Source organism: Taudactylus pleione, unplaced genomic scaffold (assembly GCF_031769625.1).
Source record: "Taudactylus pleione unplaced genomic scaffold, aTauple2 ptg001552l, whole genome shotgun sequence".
NCBI classification, from domain to species: domain Eukaryota; kingdom Metazoa; phylum Chordata; class Amphibia; order Anura; family Myobatrachidae; genus Taudactylus; species Taudactylus pleione.
The window spans coordinates 178114-203952 of NW_028285949.1; the positions used below are offsets into that span (position 1 = coordinate 178114).

At 46.2% G+C, this 25839-nt stretch overlaps 1 protein-coding gene across 2 annotated transcripts in view; it reads right to left on the reverse strand.

Moving 5' to 3' along the window:
• Positions 1-4995: 4995 nt before the first annotated feature.
• Positions 4996-25839, reverse strand: part of PES1 (pescadillo ribosomal biogenesis factor 1) — a 66056-nt gene continuing 45212 nt past the window's right edge. The window contains exons 10-15 of one of the 2 annotated variants that reach the window (XM_088463999.1): positions 12189-12319; positions 11837-11962; positions 8465-8649; positions 7961-8091; positions 7712-7879; positions 4996-5632 (exon numbers count right to left, since the gene is read on the reverse strand). In XM_088463999.1, the coding sequence (XP_088320125.1) occupies positions 5552-5632; positions 7712-7879; positions 7961-8091; positions 8465-8649; positions 11837-11962; positions 12189-12319 (822 nt within the window). In that variant the 3' untranslated portion in view covers positions 4996-5551. Of the gene's footprint in view, positions 5633-7711; positions 8092-8464; positions 8650-11836; positions 11963-12188; positions 12320-25839 lie in introns of both variants that reach the window. The other variant, XM_088463998.1, reaches the window with a different exon arrangement.

The window sequence follows — 25839 nt, forward strand, 5'->3', positions numbered from 1 at the left end:
GGGGGAGAAAGCAAACTGTAAAGCGGGGAATAAAAGTCCTTAAAGCTGTCAGCTATGGATTTCGGATCATAATAGGAGTTACCAGCTGAATCTTTGATATTTAAAATTCTATTTTTAGTTCACTTGGCTTGAAGCTTTCGTGCAAGAATAGCATCAGCTTTATCTCCCCGTTCATAGAATCTCTGCTGGAACCATTTAAGAGTACGGGAGGCCTTAGATGATAGAGCTGGTTAAGTTGGCTCCTATACAAACGGAGTTGTCGGAAAAATATATCTTTAGGGATTCTTTGCCATTTCTCTGTCAAAGAGGCAATTTGAGCCTCCAAGCTTGATATTTCGTCCCTCTCAATTTTCTTATGAGCAGAGATTTGAAAAAAGTTACCACGAAGTGAGGCTTTTAAATGCCTCCCAATTAATTGCATGCGAGGTCTGATTGGGAATGTGATCAAATTCTACAAGCAAAAAGGAGGAGGTCATCTAATCTCCATCTAAATCGATGGGGGCTAATAGAGGGGAAAGTGAAGTCCAGTAGGACCGCTGAATGGTCAGACCAGGACACAGGGGAGATCTCCAAGGATCGGAGGATGGGGGTGGAAGTATGATCAACTAAGAAAAGGCAAATTCTAGAGAAAACTATGTGAGTGGGAATATTGAGAATATTCACGAGCTGACGGGTACAAGACCCTCTATGAGTTATACAAATTATGTAGTTTTAATAAGGAGGCGAATTTAATAGATTCACAAACTTAAGTAGGAGAAAGCTTGGCGGAGCCAGTGCGATCCATGCGGGCAGAAAATCGCATTAAAATCTCCTCCTATTATAATCTTACCTTTAGCAATCTTAGACAGTTTAGAGAAGACCATGGAAAGGAAAGCACCTTGAGAAACATTAGGAGCATATATATTAGCAATCGTCACTGGGGCACTACCAATGAAGCCTGTGAGAAAGAGATATCGACCCAAAGGATCAACGTGAGAGGATTCAACTACAAACGGAGAGGACTGGTGTAAAAGGATAGCGACTCCTTTAGATTTATGGCCAGTAGAAGCATAGTAGGCATGGGGGAAAGTTTTGTTGGTTAAATTTGTATGATTTTTTTTTAGAAAATGGGTCTCCTGCAATAGTGCTATGTGGACTTGTCGTCGTTTAAGGTATTGTAGGGTCATTGTTCGCTTGTGTGGGGAGTTGAGACCATTTACTGTACATTAAGAGATTAGCCTCAGGGACATGAGAAATTTTTCAAGAAATTCTCAATGCCAGCAGGAAGGTAGGGAGAGAAAGATGTGAAAAAGGGAGGGCTGTTAGTATGGGAAGGGAAAGGAAGACAGGAGGGACTGTGCCTGATCCACAGAATGCAATATTAGTACAATAGAAACAGCACATCCTGTGCACTTGGGGCTTGGGGCTGGTAGCACAAAGGATGCAAAGCATAACAATGAGAGGACATGGGACAAACAGGTCAGGCGTGGAGGACCAAAAGAGACGCAAATAATGAATATCAAAGAAGAATAAGAGTCCCACTCTCAATCACATCGGTGAGAAAGAGAAGAAAAAGAAGAGGAATGCATCTTTAAGATGGTAGGGGGGGGGGGGGGGACAAGAAAAAAGGTCAAAGATTTGGAGGGGGTCAGGTGAGTATGGCAGCATTATAACAGAACATGTAAACAATTACAAATATTGCAATATGTACGGAATAAAGAGCAATGTTATGAAGTTGAGCCTAGAGAGAGCGAGAGAGGACCACTCATATAACAAGTTTCTCTTAGTTAACACCAAGTAGGTGCACCATGGACCAGTCTTGATCAAACTCCAGGAACAAGGTTCACTATTGAAAAACAGTGCAGCAGACATAAAACAATAAAATACAGGTATAGTCAACAAATTCAGATGGCAAAAACAAGCCAAAGGCTGGAAGACTTACAGCCATTAAGAGGCCGCAAGGCTTTCCTAGTCAGAAAAACAATCAGAATATTATATGTCAATAGCAGAAGTAATAGCAAGAGACACAATTATAAAATATAAAAACCCAATCCAAAAATAGAAAAGGACCAAAAAGAAGAAAAAGAGAAAACCTGGAACCAGCGTAGTGATTAAAGTGACTCAGGCTTTAGACCATTCTGGGGACGGAGATGTCAGTCTTGGATAGTCTCAGTTAGCAGATGCAGCAGGAGGAGAAAGTGAGATGCCCAGAGTTTATATGGGCGACCATCATGAGTCACAGAGAGATGAAAGGGGAACGCCCATCTGTATTTGATTCTGTGGTTTTCCCAATTCAATGAAATATTATCTCACATCATTGTAGTCCAATATATCCCTCCTTTTTTATTGCAAAGTTTTTCAAAGTTTTATTGGGATAGCAACCAGGTTTTCTTGGACTTGCAGCCAATGTGAAACATGTTATTTTATTGTATACATATCATGAGCACCGGGAATTGGGGTGCTCTTTTTTGATCACTCCAGACTCTACTCTCTGCACCACAGTAGGTACCCACCAAGTGGAATGAGCCGTAACCCTGGAAGGCAACGGCTGGCCCCCGAGCAAAGTAAGCCTGACGAATGACCATACAAAGCTAACAAGACAGTTTGCGAGGGCAGCAAGGAGGTGCCTCGGCATATGGATATGCCATTGGCTCCTCTGATTGGCTGCTGCAGCTGAAGGGGGGGTGAAGACCACTTTCTTCCACGTTCTCCCATCAGGAGGCTGTCTACGCCATCTTGAGATGGAGAAATATTGTTTAGAAGTGCTTCCGTGCTTCTATGAATTGCCATCCTCATTCCAGTGTATGGGGAAGCAATAGCTTAACTAATCAGGGGACAGCTAGAGAAATCTGAGATTTCTCCACGGTGAGCCCTTCTATGAATAAGGGAAAGTAGTGAAAAGCCCTATTATCATTGATAAAGGGCTTTCATTGCTACATGATAGACCCCATGGTATTGCTCACTATGTAATGGTGCTGGGAAGGGCTGCAACTTTTGAAAATATTGTTTCCACTCTGATAGGAGCAGAGTACTTACCGCACCTTGCATCACGAAGTAGCGGTTCGGAAGACTGTTCTGCACAATGGCAGTTCTGGCTCAGGGATCCCGGGCAACTACCTGCAACAGTAGTGGTCGAGCCCCCCAGAGACACTCCCGCAATGGATGTGGACCACCAGTGGAAAAGGTGAGACCAAACAGGACTTCCCATGGCCCACCCCAAAAGTCTAAACAATTAATAAATAAAAGCAATCAGGCTGTGTCGCAGCCATAAAAAAACAAACCCAGCTCCAAATGGCACTAAATACCGAGGTGCCATTGGCCAATGGGGGCATAAAGGGAGAGGAGCCTGAGCTGCAGCAATTTTTTCTTTCTTTAAATGCCCAAGGGTCCTTGAACCACCTCATATACCTCAGAGTACGCCAGTGTCCCCATGAAAATAAAGAGAAAATGCATATACCTAGTGAAGCTTTTATATGAACTTATTTTATTGTAGTATATTTTCATCCAAAAAATACAACCTCCTCAAAATAGAAAGATCAGTATTTATAGAGATAATAAAGGTGCGCTCAGTCCCAAATTTGTCACATTTCTGAAAAAGTGCATCACCATACATATATTGATGCACAGTTATGATATAATATAGACAAGAGTATCCCTGGTATAAACCAATTGATCAAAATATGCTATAAAAACCAAAACCTCGTGTTAATTGAATATATTTTCTGTCAATACTAACCAAGGTACTTGGATTGATTTTTTTTTTTTCTCCCTCACCTCGTCCGCCCCAGCCCTGATTTGAAAGGAGGACTCAATGTCGTCACCATGCACCTCCTTTCTGCTACCTTAAATGCACCAAGCCTCTGCCATCGGACAGTCTGTACCGGGGGTGTGTGTACCTCAGTAAAAAGAGGGTTGGGCGAATATTCCACTATGTTGCTTTTCTCAGGGTTTTTATTTTGGGGGTGGGATGTTATAGTGCCTTGACAGAGGGCACGCATTGTGCACATTAGGTCCGTCTTGTGCATGAAGTATTTTACCCCCCTATGATGATATACATACAGAGATGGATGCAATGGCGAGGTTTGTGCAGTTGAGCGATTATCGGTGCTCTGCGCATGTGTCAAGTTTCATTACCGGCGGTGGTCGCAGTGAAGTTCTCGCTGCAGAATGATTGAGTCAGGGAGAATTTGGGAGGAGTAGCACTAAAATTGATAGTTTTGGGGGCATGTTGCAGACCACAACTGGAATTCCATATTTGGTTTTCACATCTGGTGGCCAGACTCCCAAAAAGTGCGTGGCTGCCCAGGGAGGGGGCATGACTTTGTGGCATACACCCAATTTGTCACACTTGGGGGCGTGCCCAGTACTTACAGAGGTGCTGGGCTTCCCCCAAGTTCATCCCTCACTGTGAAAAGATGCTGTGCGCATACGTACGGCATCTATTCACCCGGCGATCTGTAACCACAACTTTTCCGGGCCGCGGGTGGGGACTGCACAGGACAGGCTGTTTTAGCGGCATGCCGCTAAAAGGGCAGGGCGCATTTTGCGCCTTTAAAATCGGGCAGGGTACTGCATTAAGTTTTTTTATTTTTTTTAATATTCAAGTGTTGTATTATGTATTGTACATGTAGTTTTTTAATGGAAATGATGGACTGTAAATGACTGTTAAGTAGTAAGCATAATTAATTTTCAGTTGAATTGTATTTAGTATATTACATTAACCATGAAAATAATAATGTTATTTCCATGGTAAACAATGTAACTGCTATGATATCACACCCCAAGTTTATTCTCTATGTGTCTGTGAGGTGGTTGGGTTGATGACAGATGAAGGGTGAAGAGAAGATTCCATTAAATAATATTTTGTTGATGTAATGAGAGTGTAGTGGTCTACATTGTACAACAGTGAAAACACCTTCCATTGGGAGCCAATAGCAAACAAAACTATGCCAAATATGTACATGTGCAGTCCATTACAATGACACATTCTTCATTAAACAGGTGCCACCTGGAACAGAAGGTTAATTTTTTATTTTTTTTTAAATCTGTACAAACATTGGATCAATAGTTTCCAGGAAAAGGAATGAATAGGGTTAGAAGGTTATCCATACTTTAATCCTTTCCTTGGTGGAGGCAAATAGAAAATTTACTGTAAACCAGGAGAAATATTAAACTAAATCAAAATGGTAAGAATATGGTTATACGAATATTAAATATAGATATCCTCAACTTATACTGTGACACTTTCGTATGCTAGCATTAACTGCTGGGATGTCATACATCACACCGATTTACACAGCAAGGTCTATACAGCAGTTATAGCGGAATCCAGCTTCTTGTTAACTGTAATGACCAGAAGTGAAGGTTCAAGTGACATGAAACAGGGTACAAAGGCCGCTCTCAGAGTCTGGAACATAAAACACCATGAGCAGCAGTTTCTCAAGGTCATGTTGAGTCTGCAGAGCTCACAGTTAGAACATAGTCCACATAGGCAGGAAGATCCCTGAAAGCGCTCCCTAAAAAGGATGGGAACATTTTATTGTCAGGAACAATCCCTTCATAGACCGACCACTCATTGCTTTTTTGACTTCTTCTTGCGTTCAGCTTTGCTAGTTTCATCATGTGCTTTCCTCTTCATTGCCAGCTTGTTGGCCTGTGAAAAGAACAATAATTTTAAATAGCCATAAGGTTCCTTAGAGAAGGTACATGCTTAAGTCCAAATGTTTTAATAAACTGAAGTTAGATTTATAAATTTACCCAAAAGAAGCACAACTTAAAATAGCCTGTATACCTATACAGTGCAATCTAATATTATTTGATTTCCTTTTGAAAACAGTTATAGGTCTGCTAAAGGCTAATAAACCCTTCCAGAGATACCTGGAAAGATTTAGTTTAAATGCAACATACTGTAGGCTTTTACTGCTCATCTGGGAAACTGGCATGACATAACAGTGATGAACCTATTCCTGTATACAGTCTGCCCTATTTGTAAGGTGCTGCAAAATTCTGCAGAGTCGGACAGCCAGAAGTATAAATCATACAAATCATACAGCTTACCTGGGAGTCAAACACAAAATGGCAGCAGCTCAATCAAACCCACCCCTTTTTTCTACTTGGTATGACCCCTTCCTTTCATGCACCTGAATAATATTGCCAGATTGATTGAGCAGCTGACATTTTGTGTTTGTTGTTATGAGATGCATGAATGAGACAGTATTAGGAGGGCATGCTGGTTCTAGTAGTGCTAGTTGGAGTTCCCAGGGGTGACTACCAGGTAAACTGGCTCTTAATTTGGATGCATTTATGTACGTGCCTTTATCATGAGGCCTTACATTTGCCAAAATATATATGTGCCTTTATTATGAGGCATATAATTGATAAATATTACATTTGGGGTAAGCGTTTGGGCATAGGGCCCCCGAGGCTGCTCTGGCTGGGCCTCCCCATGGCATCACCACTTATTACACATAGTTACTTTTCACATCACCTTTAATGTTAGACTTTTATTCATGTAATTTTTCACATATTTTAACCCCTTTTTCAACACTTATTAATTAGTCTTACACATCTATACTTTACACTTCACTGTCACCCTTCTTCCTTTTTTCATGTGGTGCCCTGGGGGGGTCTTGGGCTGGACATATTTTTGGGGTGCCCTGCTCCCCAGACGTGAACCGCTTAGTGTTAGGGACTGGTAGTGACAGAGAAGCCATGACGCGGCCTAGCAGCTTCCCATGTATTTACAAATGCATGCAACTAATATCTCTGAAATTCTATTACCATATAGTCTTCATATATTGTTGCAAGTATAATTCAGTGTGTTGAGGAACATAAGGGGGTTAAACCCCCCTCTTTTTCCTACTTGGTATGACCCCTTCCTTTCATGCACCTGAATAATATTGCCAGATTGATTGAGCAGCTGCCATTTTGTGTTTGAGGATCTGCTCTTACTCCAGTCAAGTTTTGCTACGGGTTAAGTGAAATCAGCACACTGAGACACAGAGCTTCTATGGTGAGAATTCAGGCATAATTTCACTCACTAACTACTGCAACATATTCAAACTAGTTACTCAGTATCAGGACTACCGAAAACAACTCATCCTGGGGAGGAGTCCAATGTGGATTTGCATGAAGCTTAATGATAAAGTTGATGTGGCCACTGGACTAGAAGCTTGAAGATTTTCGGCACACATGCTTATGTCACTGTCCACTGAAGGAGAATTCCCCATTGTATAAGTTTCATATGTTCCCGAAATCAATAAAACTGCTGGTGCTGACAGTAGTATCAGTCAGTGTGAGTCTTCTAACTGGCACTGTATTAACACACTGAAGAAGGGCACTCAGGCATAATACTAATCATATTTATCAGATCAGTGTTAGTAAGGCTAGGGAACAGGTTTAATGTCACTGTACAAATCCAGGGAAGTTAAATGCCATGATATAATAATCATCTCAGAATCTCATCTAAACATGCCAATGCCATTTAGCAAGGACTAAAACCCCTCAATGGTAATTATTATTCCTACTCCATTAAAACCCCCATAAATAAATGCCGCCAGCCTTAAATTTGTGTGGAAGAATGCTTATAGCCGTTTCCCACAAAATTAGTCAGGGAACTACTATCAAAGCTACATATGTGCTTCCTGTAATGAGACATTCCTCATCCTGGAGCAGTGTTTTCATTATGGCTTCATACATCAGACCCACTACGGAATTCCATGTCCTCTCTCACCTCTCTGACTTTACGCTTTTTGCCAAACATGATCTTGTTGTAGAGATATTTCTCCTTCTTCTTCATCATCATGATGGCCAGGCGTTTCTCCTCATTCTTCTCTTTCTCAGCAGCCCGTGTTCGGTCCTCTACCTTTACAGTGCCTGCAGTCACTTTCACATTCAGCTTCTGGGAGACAGGAGAGTTCAGCATTGAGAAACAGGAGAAAGTGACATGTAAACAACAATTATATTTCAAAGCAGAATGTACCTTCTCTCCAAACTTTTTATGTTCCATCTCCTTCAGCTTATCACTCTCGTCATCCTCCTCCCCATCATCATCATCATCGTCATCCTCCTCATCTTCTTCCCCCTCCTCCTCTTCATCCTCCTCTTCTTCTGCTGGTGAAAATATCAAAGAATTAAACAAATCAATTTGTGCTACTCCCACCTTCCATCCAACGATAAAATAGTACATAGAACATCCTGCCCTACACAATGTGTGTTGTTATGGTGAAATAAAATTACTGTGTAATACAGGCTGTTATAGCTCCCAGGACATTTCTCTTTATATTTGCCCCTAAAGAAAATGACTTGCATATCACCAACACAGTAACCTTACAGAGTTAGCATCTTATTTTAGTAATTCATTCCTGATGGGAACATAACAGGAATCAAATAATGGTGACTTTTTATTACTCAATACAGAGCATATCCCAGTTAAATAAGAGAACAGAAAACAAAAAAGGAACCCTAGGTCTGCTTCCTCAATTACCGAGTCGCTCTCCTCTCTGTAATGCCAGCAGCCGCTGTTTCTCTGGGGGAATGTAGTCTCCTTCCTTCTCCACAACAAATGGAGAGAGATGGGGAGGAAGTACCACCCCCGGAAAATAATCTTCCACAGGCAGAAGCAAGCGGGCGTTCACACTGTCAAACAGCCACTGTGGTTGTACATAATACCTGTAGATGAAATGTTACCAAGTTCAGAAAAAAATCTCACTACACAGAGTTTGGTTTGCTATGTACTGTATGCATAAACATCTCAATACAGCAAAACACAAAACCTTTAAATACATAATAGCTCATCTGGACTAACTGCAATTTTAATTTTTTCTTAAAAGTGTCTAGTGCAGGAATATGTATCATGGTCAACGCAGGCTATAAGCGAAGAACTCTTTTCTGCCTGATTCTTGTCATCTTTTCTGAACCTTGCCTTACCCCAAAAAGCCATTATCACAAAGCCATACCCAAAGTTATTAAAAGTGGGCAGATTATCACATCTCAGTAGGTTTGATAGTAATGCCCTGGAAGTAATGGTAAAATAAGGCAAACATTGGCATACCTCACAACTTTTTTTAGCGGCCTAAGTGGGCCAAATGCACGGAAAGGGGGTGTGGCCATGGGTCACTTCAGCCAGTAGGTGTAATATGAATCGGAGCAGCGGGGACCAACGTTATGGGCCGAGCAACCTATAGGAATAAGCTTTGTTTTGTTTTAAATTGATGTCTATAGATAATCATTTATTGGCACCATAAAATCAATGGCTCGTAATTTATACATTATTTTGTTCACCCCTGTTTTAAAGTCTGCCTGTAACGGTATTGTTCACATGAGGGAATTAGGGCAGTTATACATAGGCAGCATGAACCTACTGTATTCTATGTATAAAAGGAAATAAAACTAGTGAACCAGCACTAGCTCATAGAAATATGAGTATACTACACAAAATGTGGTGAATCCAAATCATGCTTGTAACGAGGGGGTGAAAGACCAAGACTTACCTTTATTGACATTCGGATGAGAATTTTAATGCATCTTTCCTTTCCGCTCTCTTATTTTCACACTCCCTGGCTAGATGATACAACAGTTATAATTCTTAAAAAGGAGACGCTTACATTAGTATTCTGTCTCGAGTGCCTGTAACAGTTTCTTTAATCTATAGCTCCAGGGAATGCGTCTCTCTCATGTATGACACGCAGATACCCAGTAGAAGCAGGAAGCGATTTATTAAGACATGCTACTATAATCCATAGCTTTGTAAAACTTAGAATAAAAATAGGACACAACAGGTTATATTCCAAGCAGGGCTTACACACAGATCCACACCATCTCTGTGCTGCAGTCTGATCGCGGGGACATCGGCAATAATCAGTCCGAACAGTAAGTGCCTGAATGTGTGGTCCTTATAGATGGAGGTGATGGCTTCAACGCGTTTCCGGGAGCTCTCTCCACTTTCTTGATAAAAAAAAAAAACTCCATCTATTGACTATAAGGACCACACATTTGGGTACTTACTTTTCAAACTGATTATTGCCGATGTCCCCGCAATCCTGTTGTGTCCTATTTTTATTCTACATTTTAGAAGCTATGGATTAGCATGTCTTAATAAATCACTTCCTGCTTCTACTGGGTATCTGCATATTATACATGAGACAGACGCATCCCCAGGAGCAAAATATTAATGAAACCGAGACAGAATACTGATGCAAGCGTCTCCTTTTTAATATTTATAACTGTCGTATTATCTAGCCTGTGAGTGTGAAAATAAGAGAGAGAAAAGGAAAGATACCTTTTATGGACATTCGGGTGAGAATTTTAATGCAAGTCTCAGTCTTTCACCCCTCTGAAAGATACAATCAGGATTAGATTTAACACATTTTGTGTAGCACAGATGTGCCCACATACATCTATACTCCGTGCGCTACAAGTAGCACCATACATAAAGCGGGAGCTCAGTGCAACTAGGTAGCGCCGAGTGTATTTTCGTGTTTTTTTACCTTCAAATGCGTCTTACCCGCAGCTTATGCTGATGAAAATTATATGCAGCATGCCTATGTTCTGTGAGCGACTGTCAGTGTATCTGCATGCAAAACGCTACGTTACAGTGTCAGTGGCTGTAAGACTAAGGCTGTACATAGAAGCGCAGGTTTGAATTGCTGCTTTTGATTTAATCTACTGAATTCTATAAGCACCCAATAATGTTAATAATCCTTCCTCATACCAGAGTCAAGATCCGACAAGTTTAAACTGTCAACACAAAATGGACAAAAAATCTTCATTGAAGATTAAGCGAAGAGGGATTCTGTTAGTGGTGTAAAAGCAGTGGTTCCAAAACTCGGTCCTTAAGGATCCCCAACAGTCCAGGTTTTCAGGATATCCATACTTAAGTACAGGTGACTTAATTAGTATATCAGCTAGTTTGATTATACCATCTATGCACAAGCATGGATATCCTGAAAACCTGGACGGTTAGGGTGTCTTAAGGACCGACTTTGGAAACCCCTGATATAAGGAGTTTTTATTTTTTTACTGTTAGGAAGGTAATAACCAAACAGGGCTGATGCTAGGGTGTTTGGCGCCCCCTTGCAAACTTTAAATTTGCATCCTCCCTCGTATTTTTTTAACAAAGGGACTGCAAAAAGTGTGCCGCCATACAATAGTACGTCCAATTCAAATTACACTGCACGTAGTGAACCTTACACGCACACAATGCCCACAGTCATCGTGCCCATTACACACAATGCCCAGAGTGCCCCACACACACACAAAATGCCCAAAGTGCCCCTTACACATCATGACATACTGCATTGTACTTACCTGAAGCCGCCGTCAGATAAGCTCCTCGTACTCAGCACTATGGCAGAGATGTCATGACGTCTCTCCCTACACACACTGTGGGAGCCGGAAGGTGGAGCTCAAGAGTGCGCTCCAGCCTCCGTCTGCCACTACAGGAATGGAGCCGCCAGGTGCCAGCTGGTAACAAAATCTCAGCGGGCGCCCGGCAAACGGAGGAGGCGGTGGCTCTGCAGCCAGACCCCTCCCTGCTGCGCATGGCCGGCTGATCGCATGTCTGTGGCAGAAAGAACTCAGACACACCACTAGCAGCTACACACTCCCCATCATCATAAATACAAGTAGGATATCAGTCGTATTCCCAGCAGACAAACGTGCCACAGAAAGAAGAGCAAAATATTTGTAAACAATTGGGTACATGCACTTACATACTGAGAAGATCGCACTGAACTGATGCTTTCTGTGGTATTAAAGGGTTTCGGAGATAAATCTTTAAGGCAGATAGGGATTGCATATATTTGCTGCTTGGGGAATTGTAAGTAACCTATAACAAAAGCATCAATAGTAGGATTACCTGTTGATAATCTGAGGTTGTACATTGGGTCGGTCCACAATGTGATGTGTGATGGAAGTGTCTGAGCTGTCATACGTTGCCCCAATACAGAGTGAGCTGTCCCATGACACTTCTCCACCAAAACTCCTATTCAAGTACAGGAAAATATTAATGAGCAAGGGACAAATGGCTGTTTTCATTCCAATTCATATGGCACAAATATAACTACAGCAGACTAAATGTCACATTCAAAGTGAATTATAGGAAGAAGATAGACTGCAGCAATATGTTATACAAAAAACGGATACATAGCATAGCAAGGTATAATTTTCAGCTATAATTCAGTTCAACACAATCTTCCTTCTCCACTCACCGGATGATAAAGGCTAGAGCCTCTCTAGGTACCTCACGGTTCAGGAAAAATTTAAGGCTTGCAAATAATGATTTGTGCTTCTCCTCCTCTTGCTGCTGCTTTTGCTGCTCCTCCTGAAGGCTTGCGTTCTCCTAAAATCAAATCAGAGCTCAGGATGAGAAAAATATGAGATATGGTAAGAACTTACCCTTGTTATCTCTATTTCTACGAAGTCCATAGGGTTCCACAGGATACCTTGGGGTATAGGTGTGACGTCAGTCGCAGGGCACCAAAGAGTTAAGCTTTCAGCCTCCCAGGATGCACTGGGTCCCCCTCCTATACACCGCCCGCCGAGCCAAGGCATCTCAGTTAGTTACCAAGCCATAGGCCGGAGGAGGAGAAGGAAGAGAGAGAACAAAGATCTGGACACATACAAGAATCACATTCTCACCAGAGGGAGACGGAAAACCGGTGACCAGAGCAAAGCCCATCTGCAGCACAGGTGCGACAGGGCGGGAGTCCTGTGGAACCCTATGGACTTCGTAGAAATAGAGATAACAAGGGTAAGTTCTTACCATATCTCATATTTTCTACTTCAGGGTCCATAGGGTATCCACAGGATACCTTGGGGATGTCCCAAAGCAGTATCCTTTAAGGGTGGGGACGCTCCTGTGCAGAAAGGAGAATCCGCCGCCCGAAGGAAGCATCCTGAGAGGCGAAGGTGTCAAACCTGTAATACCTCACGAAGGTATGGACAGAAGACCACGTAGCAGCATTGCAGATCTGAACTGCCGAGGCACCACGTCGAGCTGCCCACGAAGGACCCACAGACCTAGTGGAATGAGCCTTCAGAGAAGGAGGGACCGGTAGGCCTTCATGAAGATAAGCTTCAGAAATAGCCATACGGATCCAGGCTGCCAAAGTTTGCTTTAAAGCAGGCCAACCCTTTTTACGGAAGCCATAGAGGACAAACAAAGCGTCCGACTTCCTAAACGAAGAAGTGCGGTCAACATAAGTCCTTAAGGCCCGCACAACATCCAAAGAGGCCTCACCCACGGAAAGACTCGGTGAGTTAAAGGCCGGAACAACTATTTCCTCGTTAACATGAAACTGGGAAACAACTTTGGGAAGAAACTCGGGCCGAGTGCGGAGCACTGCCCTGTTCCCATAAAAAAACAAGAAAGGGGGTCTACAAGAAAGAGCCCCTAACTCAGAAACACGTCTGGCCGAAGCAATGGCCAGAAGGAAAACAGTCTTAGCTGTTAGCCATTTAATATCCACTGAGCCCAGTGGTTCAAACGGCGGTCCTTGGAGAGCCCTCAGGACCACAGCCAAATCCCAAGGCGCCACAGGTGGAACAAAGGGCGGCTGAATGCGGACAACACCTTGCATAAAGGTGCGCACATCCGGGATTGTAGCAATCCTACGGTGAAACCAGACAGACAGGGCCGAAACCTGTACCTTCAAAGAAGCAAGGCGAAGCCCATGATCTAGTCCCGCTTGCAGGAAGGCGAGAATCCGAGACAGACGAAACTCCCGCAGTGCATAACCTCTCGGTCGACACCACTGGAAGAACGTATGCCACACGCGATGGTATATCCTCGCGGAAGACGGTTTCCGAGCTCGCAACATGGTACGCACCACAGAGCTGGAAAACCCCCGGGACCTCAGCATGGCCGTCTCAACAGCCACGCCGTCAAAGACAGCCGAGTCAGGTCCGGGTGACGACAAGGACCCTGAGACAAGAGGTCCGGTCGTAGCGGCAACCGCAGAGGACTGTCCACGGACAGACCCTGAAGGTCTGAGAACCAGTGCCGTCTGGGCCACGCGGGAGCTATCAACAGGAGCGTCCCTCCTTCCTGTTTGAATTTCCGGATTACCCGTGGAAGAAGGGAGACCGGAGGGAACAGATATGCGAACCGGAACGTCCACCGGACGGACAGAGCATCCATCAGAGACGCCCCTTCGTCTCTTGTGCGAGACCCGTACACCGGCAACTTGTTGTTGTGCCGGGACGCCATGAAGTCGATCTCTGGAAGACCCCATCTGTCCACCAGTAGTTGAAAAACGTCCGGGTGCAGGGACCATTCCCCCGGATGAACGTCCTGGCGACTTAGAAAGTCCGCCTCCCAATTGAGCACTCCCGGGATGAAGACCGCTGATATGGCCGGAAGATTGCGCTCCGCCCAAACCAGCATCCGAGACACCTCTACGAGAGCCGCCCGGCTTCGGGTTCCTCCTTGCCTGTTTATGTAGGCCACGGTGGTAGCGTTGTCCGACTGGACCTGTACCGGGTGACCCTGGAGAAACCGATGTGCCTGCTGGAGAGCATTGAAGACCGCACGGAGTTCCAAGATATTGATTGGAAGCTCCGCTTCTGTCGGAGTCCACCTGCCCTGGAACAGATGTGGACCCGAAACTGCTCCCCAGCCCCGAAGACTGGCGTAATCAACAGGACCCAATTTGGAATCCAGAACGGACGTCCCTCGCTGAGGTGGGTCATCTGTAACCACCAAGCAAGGGACAGGCGAACCTCCGGGGTGAACACAATCGTCTGGGACTTCAGAGACTGAGGCAGCCCGTTCCACTTTGACAGGATCAGGTGCTTTAGTGGTCTGGAGTGAAACTGGGCATATTCCACCATGTCAAACACCGACACCATGGAGCCCAGTAACCTCATCGCCGAGTGTAGAGACACCTGGCGGCTGTGCAGACAACTGCGCACCCTTGACTGCAAAGCAGAGATCTTTTCCTCCGTCACGAAGATCTTTTGCTGTCCCGAGTCCAATAAGGCTCCAAGATGCAGAATCCTCCGAGACGGGATTAGAGTGGACTTCTGCCAGTTGATTAGCCAGCCGTGCCGTTGCAGCAGGGCAATGGTCAGGTCTAAGTGGCGTAACAGGAGCTCTGGAGATCCCGCCACCAATAACAGGTCGTCCAAGTACGGCAACATGCGGACTCCCTGCAGCCGCAGAGAAGCCGCCATCACCTTGGTGAAGACACGTGGTGCTGTCGCCAGGCCAAAAGGTAACGCCCGAAACTGGAAGTGGTCGCTGCGGATTGCAAACCTGAGGAACTGTTGATGGCGCAAAAGAATAGGGACATGCAGGTAAGCGTCCTGTATGTCCAATGACACCATGTAGTCCCCCGGTTCCAGCGCCAGAATGATGGACCGTAGGGTCTCCATCCGAAACTTCGGTACCCGCAAAGACTTGTTGAGTGCTTTGAGGTTGAGAATCGGACGATACGACCCATTGGGTTTCTGTACCAAAAAAAGATTTGAATAGAAACCCTGGCCCCTCTGGGAGAATGGAACAGGCACTATAACTCCAGCCTGGAGCATAGTGTGCAATACCTTCCGCAGCTCCGTAGCCTTGTTCCGGTCTGATGGTAGACCCGTGGTGAAGAATCGAGCCGGGGGTCTGTGCCGGAAGGAGAGGGCGTACCCGTGGGAGACCACCTCCAGAACCCAAGTGTCTGTCGTAGTGACCGACCAACACTGGGCGAACTGCAGCAGGCGGCCTCCCACCCTGGGATCCCCCAAAGGGAGGCCCGGACCGTCAGGCCGCAGGCTTGTCATCTGGCTTGGGGGCCGGACGTCTGGTACTCCATGCCTGCTTCTGGGGCTTGACCGATTTCCTAGGGCCAGCCTGACGAGGAAACAACTGTGGTTTGGGCCTGCCCTGGGCCCTAGATGACCGAAAGGACGATGGTCCAGAACCAGAAGGAGCAGCGGCCGACAAGCCGATTTGGCTGCCGCCAGCGTGGCCACAATCTTATCCAGATCCGGACCGAAGAGAACTTCTCCGGTAAACGGCAAGGCTTCCAGACCCTTCTTGGAATCTGCGTCCGCCTTCCAGGATCGCAGCCACAAGGTGCGACGAGCAGCTACCGCTGCTGAAGAAATTCTAGACACCAGACTACTAATGTCTAGAGCCGCCTCGTTGATTTAAGTGGCCGAATCACGGAGATTGCCAATCAACTCCGCCTGTTCGGCCGGAATCAAAAGAAGCCTCTAATGAATCCGGCTGCCCCCCCCCCCCCGCCCCGCCCCGCCCCGAAAGGGAATAAGCGGACTTCAGGCAGATTTCCACCTTGCGGTCCGTAGCATCCTTAAGGGAGGACATGGATGGCATCGGCAATGTGGCACTACGGACAAGACGGGTCACGTGAGAATCCACCTGTGGAGGGGATTCCCACTTAGCAAAATAATTGTCCGCGAACGGATAAGCCACTGCCAGGCGTCTCTGCGGCTGGTATCTTTTGCCAGGCTGTTTCCACGCCTCCTCTAAATGGTCCACCAACTGACCCGAAAGAGGAAAGACTGTGGCATCGCCCTTCACATCTTTGAAAAAGGCATATTTAGACTTAGCCGCTGGGGGAACTTCGTCCTCAATCACCAAGGCTGTGCGGACCGCCCGAATAAGTCCAGGAATATATACTTTGGACTTAGCATCAGCGTCCTTAGTATGGAGAGGTTCCTGATCGTAAGGATCCAGAATCTCCCCATCATCAGACGTCCCTTCGTCATCCTCATAAGGAGCGGACAGAGACGCCACCGGCCGTTTATGAGGCCGCATCACAGACTCCCCTTGCAATACATCCGACAAGTGCTGTACAGAACTCGTCAGGGAGTTAACCCACGCTGGCTCCTGAGAAACCGGGAGCGGGGAAATAGGGAGACTGTGGGGTACCACCAATTGTCGTGGGAAACCCTGCATGGGTGACAACACCACAGACTGCTGGGACAAACCCATCGGAGTAAACACAGGCTGCGAAGCTAACTGGCCCACTAAAGCTGTTAGCGCCTGAGCGAAACAAGCCCAGGGCGGCTCCTGTAACGGTGCTGTAACCGTAAGAGGCCGCGCCATGGACAAACACTGCCGGCAAAGGCCCTCCGCGCTACCCTCCCCCACCGCTAACGGTACTTTACACGTGGTACACTGTAGCCGGAGGGGAAAATCACCTTCAGACATGATGGCACCACGTATGTGACCCCTCTCACCAATTATATATTAAATAGGCGAGAGACCACCCTGCAGCACCGCACCGCAAGGGCTTAGCAGAAAGAACAGGGACAGTAATAAAGCTGACAGTTTAGAGAAGAAAAGTTACAGGCAGCGCTAGCACAGTCACATACAATGCAAAGAAAATCAATTCCTGCACTAACAGCGCTGATCACTCAACTACACAGACACAGGGCCTGGTAGGACACAGCACTGCATACACAGACCTGACCACAGCGGAGGAGAGGTATGCGGGGGGACCCAGACCACGATGCTTCCGTCCAGTGCTTCCAGCAGCGTTCACCATGCGTTGGAGAAGATGGCCGCCGAGGAGCAGAGAGGAGGTTGGCCTGGGGTAGGAGCGCTGACACAGGGCCAGTCAGCACAGTGCAGAGAGGGCTGTGTGCAGCGGGGGAGGCGCCGGCTGTGAGACAGGGAAGGCGCGCTCCCCTGGCATGCATTTAACTCCTGGGACGCCGCAGCGCTGCCGCTCTGCTGCGGGGGTAGTGGAAGCGCAGGTTGGTCGCCTGGCTCCACGCTGCAGCCAGTCCCCAGGGAGCCCCCTGCCTGGGGACTTAGGACCATGTGATCAGCGGGGACCCACCGCGGGACCCCACTGCTTACCTCTGTCCCCTTTGAATCCGGCCATGGTCCGGAACATCTGGGGTCACCGCTAGCTGTGACCCCAGATGCCCACCAGCATCCCCGGCTCAGTACCGGCGTTCTGGTACCGGCGGGGTGTAGGGAAGACAGCATGGACGTCAGGACTGACTGTCCATGCTGTTCATCCAGATGTGCAGCCACAGCTGCATGAAGAAAAAGCTTCAGGGGCTCTTCTAGCCCCCACTCCAACAGGTACACCCGACTCCGGCCGGGCACCAAACTAAACTGAGGTGCCTTGGCTCGGGGGCGGGGTATAGGAGGGGGACCCAGTGCATCCTGGGAGGCTGAAAGCTTAACTCTTTGGTGCCCTGCGACTGACGTCACACCTATACCCCAAGGTATCCTGTGGATACCCTATGGACCCTGAAGTAGAAATTATGCAGTGACTTTATAGCCTCAGATTTACACCTCTCATGGAACTCCCTACCATGCCCGACCAGACTCTCTGCCTATCTTCAGTCTATCAAGTTCTCTTCTCAAAACCCACCTTCAGTATAAGCTATACAACACTCATCTGATACTATTGCTTCTGGGCACCAGCTACTATCCCATCCCTCTAGCACAGGGGTCAGGGAACTTTTTCACCTTTTACACCAAAATATATTTAGATATGCCGACGTTACCCCCTTGATTTGAAAGGAAGGAAATCATATAGTAGTGCTCCCATATAATGGCCCTGTAGTAGAACCCCCATATAATGCCCCTGTAGTAGTGCCCCCATATAATGCCCCTGTAGTAATGCCCCCATATAATGCCCCTGTAGTGCCGCTTGTACAAAAAAAACACTTCACTTAATCCCCGCTCCTGCATCCGCCGCCGTCCTGTCCGCCCGGGCGTCCGGCTTAGAGCCTCCCTGTGGCACAGCCGGGCATGGATATGAATCATTCTATATTATAGAATGATTCATATGCATGCCCGGCTGTCCGTCCATTACCCCCAGGAATTTAATTTTTACCCCATGTGGGGTAATTTACCCCTGTTCTCTGACCACTGCTCTAGCACCTATTGTAACAGCATTTACCACTCCTTCCATACTGTAAGCTTTCAAGTCAGGCCCTCTGTACCTATGATCCCTAAGCTGCATCTTCTCCATAAACCTTTTTTAGGATTGGCTATACAGACGGTCGAGGACTGCAACATTTTGTGGCACCTTATACAAAAAACAACGGTGATTATGAAGGTTATGGAAATTCTTAAACGGATTTATTTAATTAGTCTATACTATCAAATGAACCTGGATTTTTTCACACAGTACTGGGTCCCAGACGACAATTCGCTGCCTACAGCACCTGGGTCATGGATGGTAGCTAACATGGCATGCTCAATGAGATTGCTGCCACTACATCAATGACAGTCTGAAGACCCATTAAAAGGTATGTTTTAAATATATAGATATTTCGCCCCCTCTATAATATGGGACCGCCCCTATAAAGGAGTTCTTCTCTATAATTTTTCCTATATATTACATTTTACGCTCCAGATTTCCTGACGACCCCATTAGTATGTGACTATTTGTAGATCAACTCTTGTGCAATTGTTTTTTCCAATTTCCCCTTTCCACTACATCAATGACAGTCTGAAGACCCAATCATAAACTCAAGTATATAATGCTATGTCCCAGACACCGAAATATAGCTGTAAGCATAACTAAGAAAGGGACTGATAACGCTGGAATATGTGACCGTACATATTCCTTCAGCAATTCACGAATATATGCATGCTTATGTCTTTCATTATTTTCATTGCAATTAAGAGTACATAGAAATGATTCAGAATATAACAGGATTTTGGTACTTACCGATAAATCCCTTTCTCCGATTCCACAGGGGACACTGGAGTTCAAGACAGTGGTGTATAGACGGTGGTAGAGTAGAGCCTGGCACTTTAAATAATTTAGAAGTGTGACTGGCTCCTCCCCCTCTATGCCCCATCAGCCCCAGTTTAAGAACTGAGCCCGAGAGGAGACGGAGGACAATAGGAAGACCAGGAGAAGGAGAAAGTCCACAGAACGGAACAAGACCGACTGAAGGAGAACAGAGGACCACTGCAGGGAACACATGCAGTCACACAACCATATAGGGACCCAACAAAATGGCATGTACGCAGCGCTGGGCGGGCGTCCAGTGTCCCCTGTGGAATCGGAGAAAGGGATTTATCGGTAAGTACCAAAATCCTGTTTTCTCCTTCATCCACTAGGGGACACTGGAGTTCAAGACAGTGGGGACGTCCCAAAGCCAACCTCCCGGGTGGGAAGCGCGGAGAACTTGCAGACCCTTCAGCCAAATAAAACAGGAACCTCCCAGAACCGGAGGCCCAACGGAAGGCAAGAGCCGAGGATCAAGTGTCGTAGAGCATAGGAGACAATTAGAACTCCTTGCTGAACAGTCACAGAAATTCCACAACTTACAACGTAAATCGAATGGAATAAAGCAGCTAGTGAGAAAACATTTGCAGATGAGAAGCATCAGAACACTGTAAACTCATCGGAAAACAGACCAAGCCGGACCGTTGGGAGCAGAGAACCCCAACCAGAATCCATAGGAGAAGGGCAGTAACCCAAGAACAAAACTCGAGAAAACCGTACCAGATTCGGAAACCGTAAGCTGCCGCAGTTGCAGACAGCAGAATCCTAGCACTGCTGGACATAACTCATATAGATATAAGTGTAACGATACCAATCTACAGATACAAAGCTGATCCTGTCCACAGACTCCTAACAAAGAGTATACAGGGAGCCAAAAGGCAAGACCGAACAGTCACCATGAAACAGTCTTGAGGTCCAACTACTAGAAGGTTCTTAACCAACAAAAGGGCTAGACCATAGAAGTCTAAAACGAGTGGAGATCCCACTGGGAATGAGGCAGAGGCGACTTAGAGAAGATTGAGACTACCAGCCCTTCAGAGGGTCAGACAGTAGTACAACCCAATCTGGAAACAGAGGGATAAGTAGCAACTGAAACCCTGCAGTAGAAAAGAAACCACATCAACAAACCCTAAACAACAGACCTCTTCCAACAAGATGGAAGTGCGTAGTCAGTACCACCTGCTGGCCCAAACATAGTCTGAAACAACCAGGACACCCTAGCAGTTAAAGAGCACGGATGCAACAGCCAGCCAGGGAGCGCTACCAATATAGGGAAGCATCCCATACAGCAAGGCTAGAGCACTTCAGACAACCATGAAGGTACCCGTCAGGTACTTGTCAATGTGATGAAATAGCAACAGATGCTGAACGGAAAAACCCACCAGGCCCTCTGCGTGGAACATAGTGACTGTCTCACTTTAATAGAAAGATGTGCAATTCAGTCCATAATCCCAACAGATTCTAGTAGAATAGTGTAACTAAGCTCAATGTTGGAACAATGTACCCACACACCAGGAAAGCTCTAAAACGTAGAGCCAACTGATTAAAAGAGCGGATGGCTGCTAGGACAGCAGCTAGGGTGCGTAAGGGAGAATAACGGCTATGTAATGTCAGGTTGCCTGAAATAGGAGCCTCTTCCAAGGCATTTAGTGGAGTAAGCCCGCTTACCTGTGAGCGACCAGAAGCCCTCTGGACGCTATGTAGAATGTCACTGACCTTTTCCGTCTCACAGCAACCAGCCACGTCAGGTATAGAGTGTAGCTTCAGTAGGTTAAGACCAATGCTCTACAGCACAGACTTTAGTCTGGCGATGTTGCAGTAGAAAATACTGTAGAAAACTAGCAAAAGGTTAGTGGAGACAAGAAGGTTGTACAACAGGACTCTATACCGGAGCGTGTTCCATAAGGGATGTTTATCCATATAGAGATCATACATATAACCCAAAATTGGTCTGCTAGCATAACATCCTTACATTAACACTGATAATGGTGAAGTGCGTATTACGCCCACCAAACTAATACAATCCAGGCCTGAACCCTGCCTATATCGGCGGGTGGCCCTGGGCCTTCATGTAAATTAACTAAGTAAGCCTGGAGGAAGGTAGAGAACCTGGATTCTTTATAAACTGATAGGAAATGTACGTAGGGGCCCTTCAGAGACTCATTTTATTGAGATATGCGACATGACAATAATATGGAGTACCGGAATCTATGCTGAGACAGGTACCTGTACATAGAATGCGTTAGTTATCCCAAGTAAAGAAGGGATATATCTGTAGTGATAACCCCAGTTAGGGTTAAAAAACAGGATTTCCCAATTATTAAGAAATATTCATAAACATAGTTGCGTGAAAAGGCAAACTCTTTGAAAGGAAGAGTTAATGTCAACATAGTAAGTTTACTTTTCAGACTCCTGGACCAGGAGATCAGCATGCTATAAATATATATATATAATATATATCCTGCATTCCTGGTGTCAAATCAGTTCACTACCAAGTGCGCCACTGGAGTGTAGATGCAAATAATAATAGGTCCCCCGAAAAGGGGCGCCATAGCCTGACAGAAACTGAACTATAACCCCTCGAGTACATATCGTTATTACATGTGTGTAGATACAAGAAGGCCCCAGGACCTGTATCAGGTCCATACTAGAAGCAATGCCTTAGGAAATTGTGACTATCCCTATGTAAGCTGCAGAACATGACTTGTCTATAGAGCCACAATTTAATATATACTGATATAGCCTACAGCTTCTGGTGATCTCAGGCAGCTTCCCATCTGTGACATTATAGGTAACCTAATGATTGTGAAAGTATAGGCATACTTAGATAGATATATACATACACACACATAAATATATATATATATATATATATATATATATACACACACACACATACATACAAACATATCCATCCATACAGATATGTACACACTTAGGAAGAGATAGTGTAAAGCGGATTTCTTGTGCCAACTACCGCGTCAGGAGTGCTAGGTATCAGATATAAAACTAATAACAGATCCTACCCCTGCTTATGAGGATAAGAAGTGATACATATATATATCCACATATGCTTACTCGTACCTACTACAAGATTAGCAAGGGACAATAATTTTTTATTTTTAATATAACATGAGCATAGTTAGAGCCGTGGAAGAAACTGAGCCTCAGGACAAAATTAATTCCAGACATGTATATGTTCTAAAGCAGGGCTTAGTATAAAATACAAATATATTACCTACATACATACATACATACATACATGTGGCTACTTCCAAGCATGGAGACTGCTCATGTGCCGCGTGTGGCCGTCATTCTGCTACGGCGTAGGATATGTTAGCAGCACGCTGTCCCAGACTGGTTTCGATCCTGGGACCCTTCTGTTACTGGTGTACCCGCCTTATCAGGTGAGCCATTTTAGCTCCAGATGCACCAGGTTTTAGAAGTGGGAATGTAAAGAAAGACAACCTCAGTGCTGTGAGGCAGCAATGCCAACCACTGCCCCGGCAGTGCGTCACTAACTTATTCTTGTGCGTGCTGTCAATGGAGCACATAAGATATAAATCTATATAGATGCACATATGCATACCTTTTAAGGGAAGCGCAGAAGGCTGGTTGGAAGGTTTTAAAACCAGCTTATAATATAGTATATGTGCTGCCACATATATGTATGTTCATCTAGGCAGGGTAACTAGTGTACCATAAGGTAGCCTTCACAGGCTATGATAAATAAATTCCCTCAGATGGGACTAGAACCCACTGTGTATGGCTCACCATTCCGCTGCATTAGCTGGTTGAGCTATTCAAGCTCATTCCGCGTGCGGAGTGCGCGCCAACCGGAGAGCAAGTCCAGAAGTCAGCTTAGGTGCCCTTTGTTATAGATCCAAGGGGATGCTTGACAGGCGTAATACCTGGCGCTGCAAAATGTGGCTCCTCCCCTTCAAATGGTGGGACCATGTCACGTCAGCACAGCGCTTTTAGTCGGAATTGTATATTTGGCGCAGAATACAATTACCGAGAGCCGCGCCACTAGCTACAGTGCAGGGCGCGTCCTCGGGAAGCTCACCCTCATGTGAGGCAGAGGAGAAACACAATACTATGTCACTGCTGGAGTGCAGGATGCACCACACATAGGTCCCTTTCCTTATATAACTAAAGGAAAGCCTTACTGGGAATTGGCCGCTGAACGCTATGGTTGCACAGCGCTGTTCTTGGAGCAAGGGAAAAGGGAAGGGGGGGGGGGGGACAGGAGATGGACACCACGGCCTCTCCTCCTATGATAATCTTGCTTCACAAGAGTGACAGTGTTGCAGCACCGCCTGTCACAAATCCCCATTAAAATAACACCTCCGCTGCTAGACAGGAGAGGAGCAATATGCAGCTTGGCAGGGCGGGAGATCCGGACTCAGCCGGTTTCAGCTGCGGCGGGCTCCGCTGAGTCGGAGGCTGTATAAGGCTTTTCCTTTTAAGAGGGAAACCTGTATAAATGGTTCCACCTGACTAGCACCGACTGAAACAAGCTGCCCCCTCAACAGAACCACATAAGCGGAGATCCTGAATCACTCAGCATGCGCAACCGCGCGAGGATGGGGGAGGGTGCAGCAATAGCTGGACATCACCAGCAGTGCAGCAGGTGTACACTGAACTAAACTGCGTTCATGCAGGTAGTTGCTACTGCTCTTGCAGGCACTGGTCCGCGCTGTATTTCATCACTGAGCCTCTCGCGGTGGAAGCAGCCTCTTTGTGGGCCCAGACCTCTCCCTGCTATGGAGAAGGGAGGCGCGCTGCTCTCCCAGGCAGAGCATGGCCGTCGGAGCTAAGCCCCGCCCCTTTACCGCCGGGAACAGAGTCCCCGTCACAGGCTCTATCCGTTATAGGGCTGCTCTGTAAGGAGCCGCAATAGAGGCCGAGCTTCCCCCTCATAACACTGCCTGTCTACTGCAGGGAGAGGGGAGATCGCTCCCCATCCGTCAGCACAGCGCCTGTAAATAACAGCCGCGGCAAGGCACCGCGCTGTCACAAATGCGGGATAGCTGTGTTCCTACACGGAGACTGCAGGGATGCTGTTACCGCTCTCCTCATAGAGGGGGATGTCGGCTCGGACGCGCGACTCTATGCGCGGTAGCTCCGCCCACTAGTTAGCTCTGGCATATCCTATGCCGGGCATAGAACGGGGAACTTCTAAAATAAGGACCCAGTTGGAGCATTAGCATGCTGAGCTGTTTAGTTCAGCTATATGGGGGCGGAGGGGCCGCAGATCTACCTCAGTCCCTCGCTAGTCGGGGGAAGAGATTATACTTACCACTGCTGGCATCAGGGCTGCGGCTAAGCATATGGAAGCACGGACACAGCTTCTATATTAAGTTGTGGCGTGTCCCTCCCTGAGCTACTGCCAGGGTGCCTGGGACCCGGACACACACTCTTTATTAGTGGTGGCGGGTCTCCTGATGCCTCCATGTAGCAGGCTGACAGATGCAGTTCTCTGTCAGCCTGTCCTCAATGCTTTGTGAAAGCTATAAAATAAAATCAAGTGAAAATAAGATAAAATTACTAAGTGTGGGCTGGAGCTCAGCCCTATGTGACCGGCTCTCTCGGGCACATTCTTAAAACTGGGGCTGATGGGGCATAGAGGGGGAGGAGCCAGTCACACTTCTAAATTATTTAAAGTGCCAGGCTCTACTCTACCACCGTCTATACCCCACTGTCTTGAACTCCAGTGTCCCCTAGTGGATGAAGGAGAAATATTAGTTGTAAGTTGCGGAGGACCGTCACGTGTCGAATGGCCGCAGGCCTAGAGATGAGGTCTACCCTCTCTCTAAAGTAGGCAGGTGTGTGTCTGAAGTAACAGTTATTATTGTTTAATATTGTTTAAGCTAAAAGGTATAAGTGTTATTACAGAAATAGGTATAAATCAGAACTGTGGAAAACTCATCTGTCCACTAGCAAGCCAGCATAATGGGTTAGTTGAGTATGAACAGACTAGGAGACAGTATGTCTCAGATCTGTCTAAGCAAGAAGGGAGCTAATCAGAACAGCCTTGGCCTATATGCGGTCACCAGTATTTTGAGAACATAGAAAGGAGATTATAGGTTTTGTTATGATTAAAACATATTATCAGTGAAATGTTTAGTGCGCATGA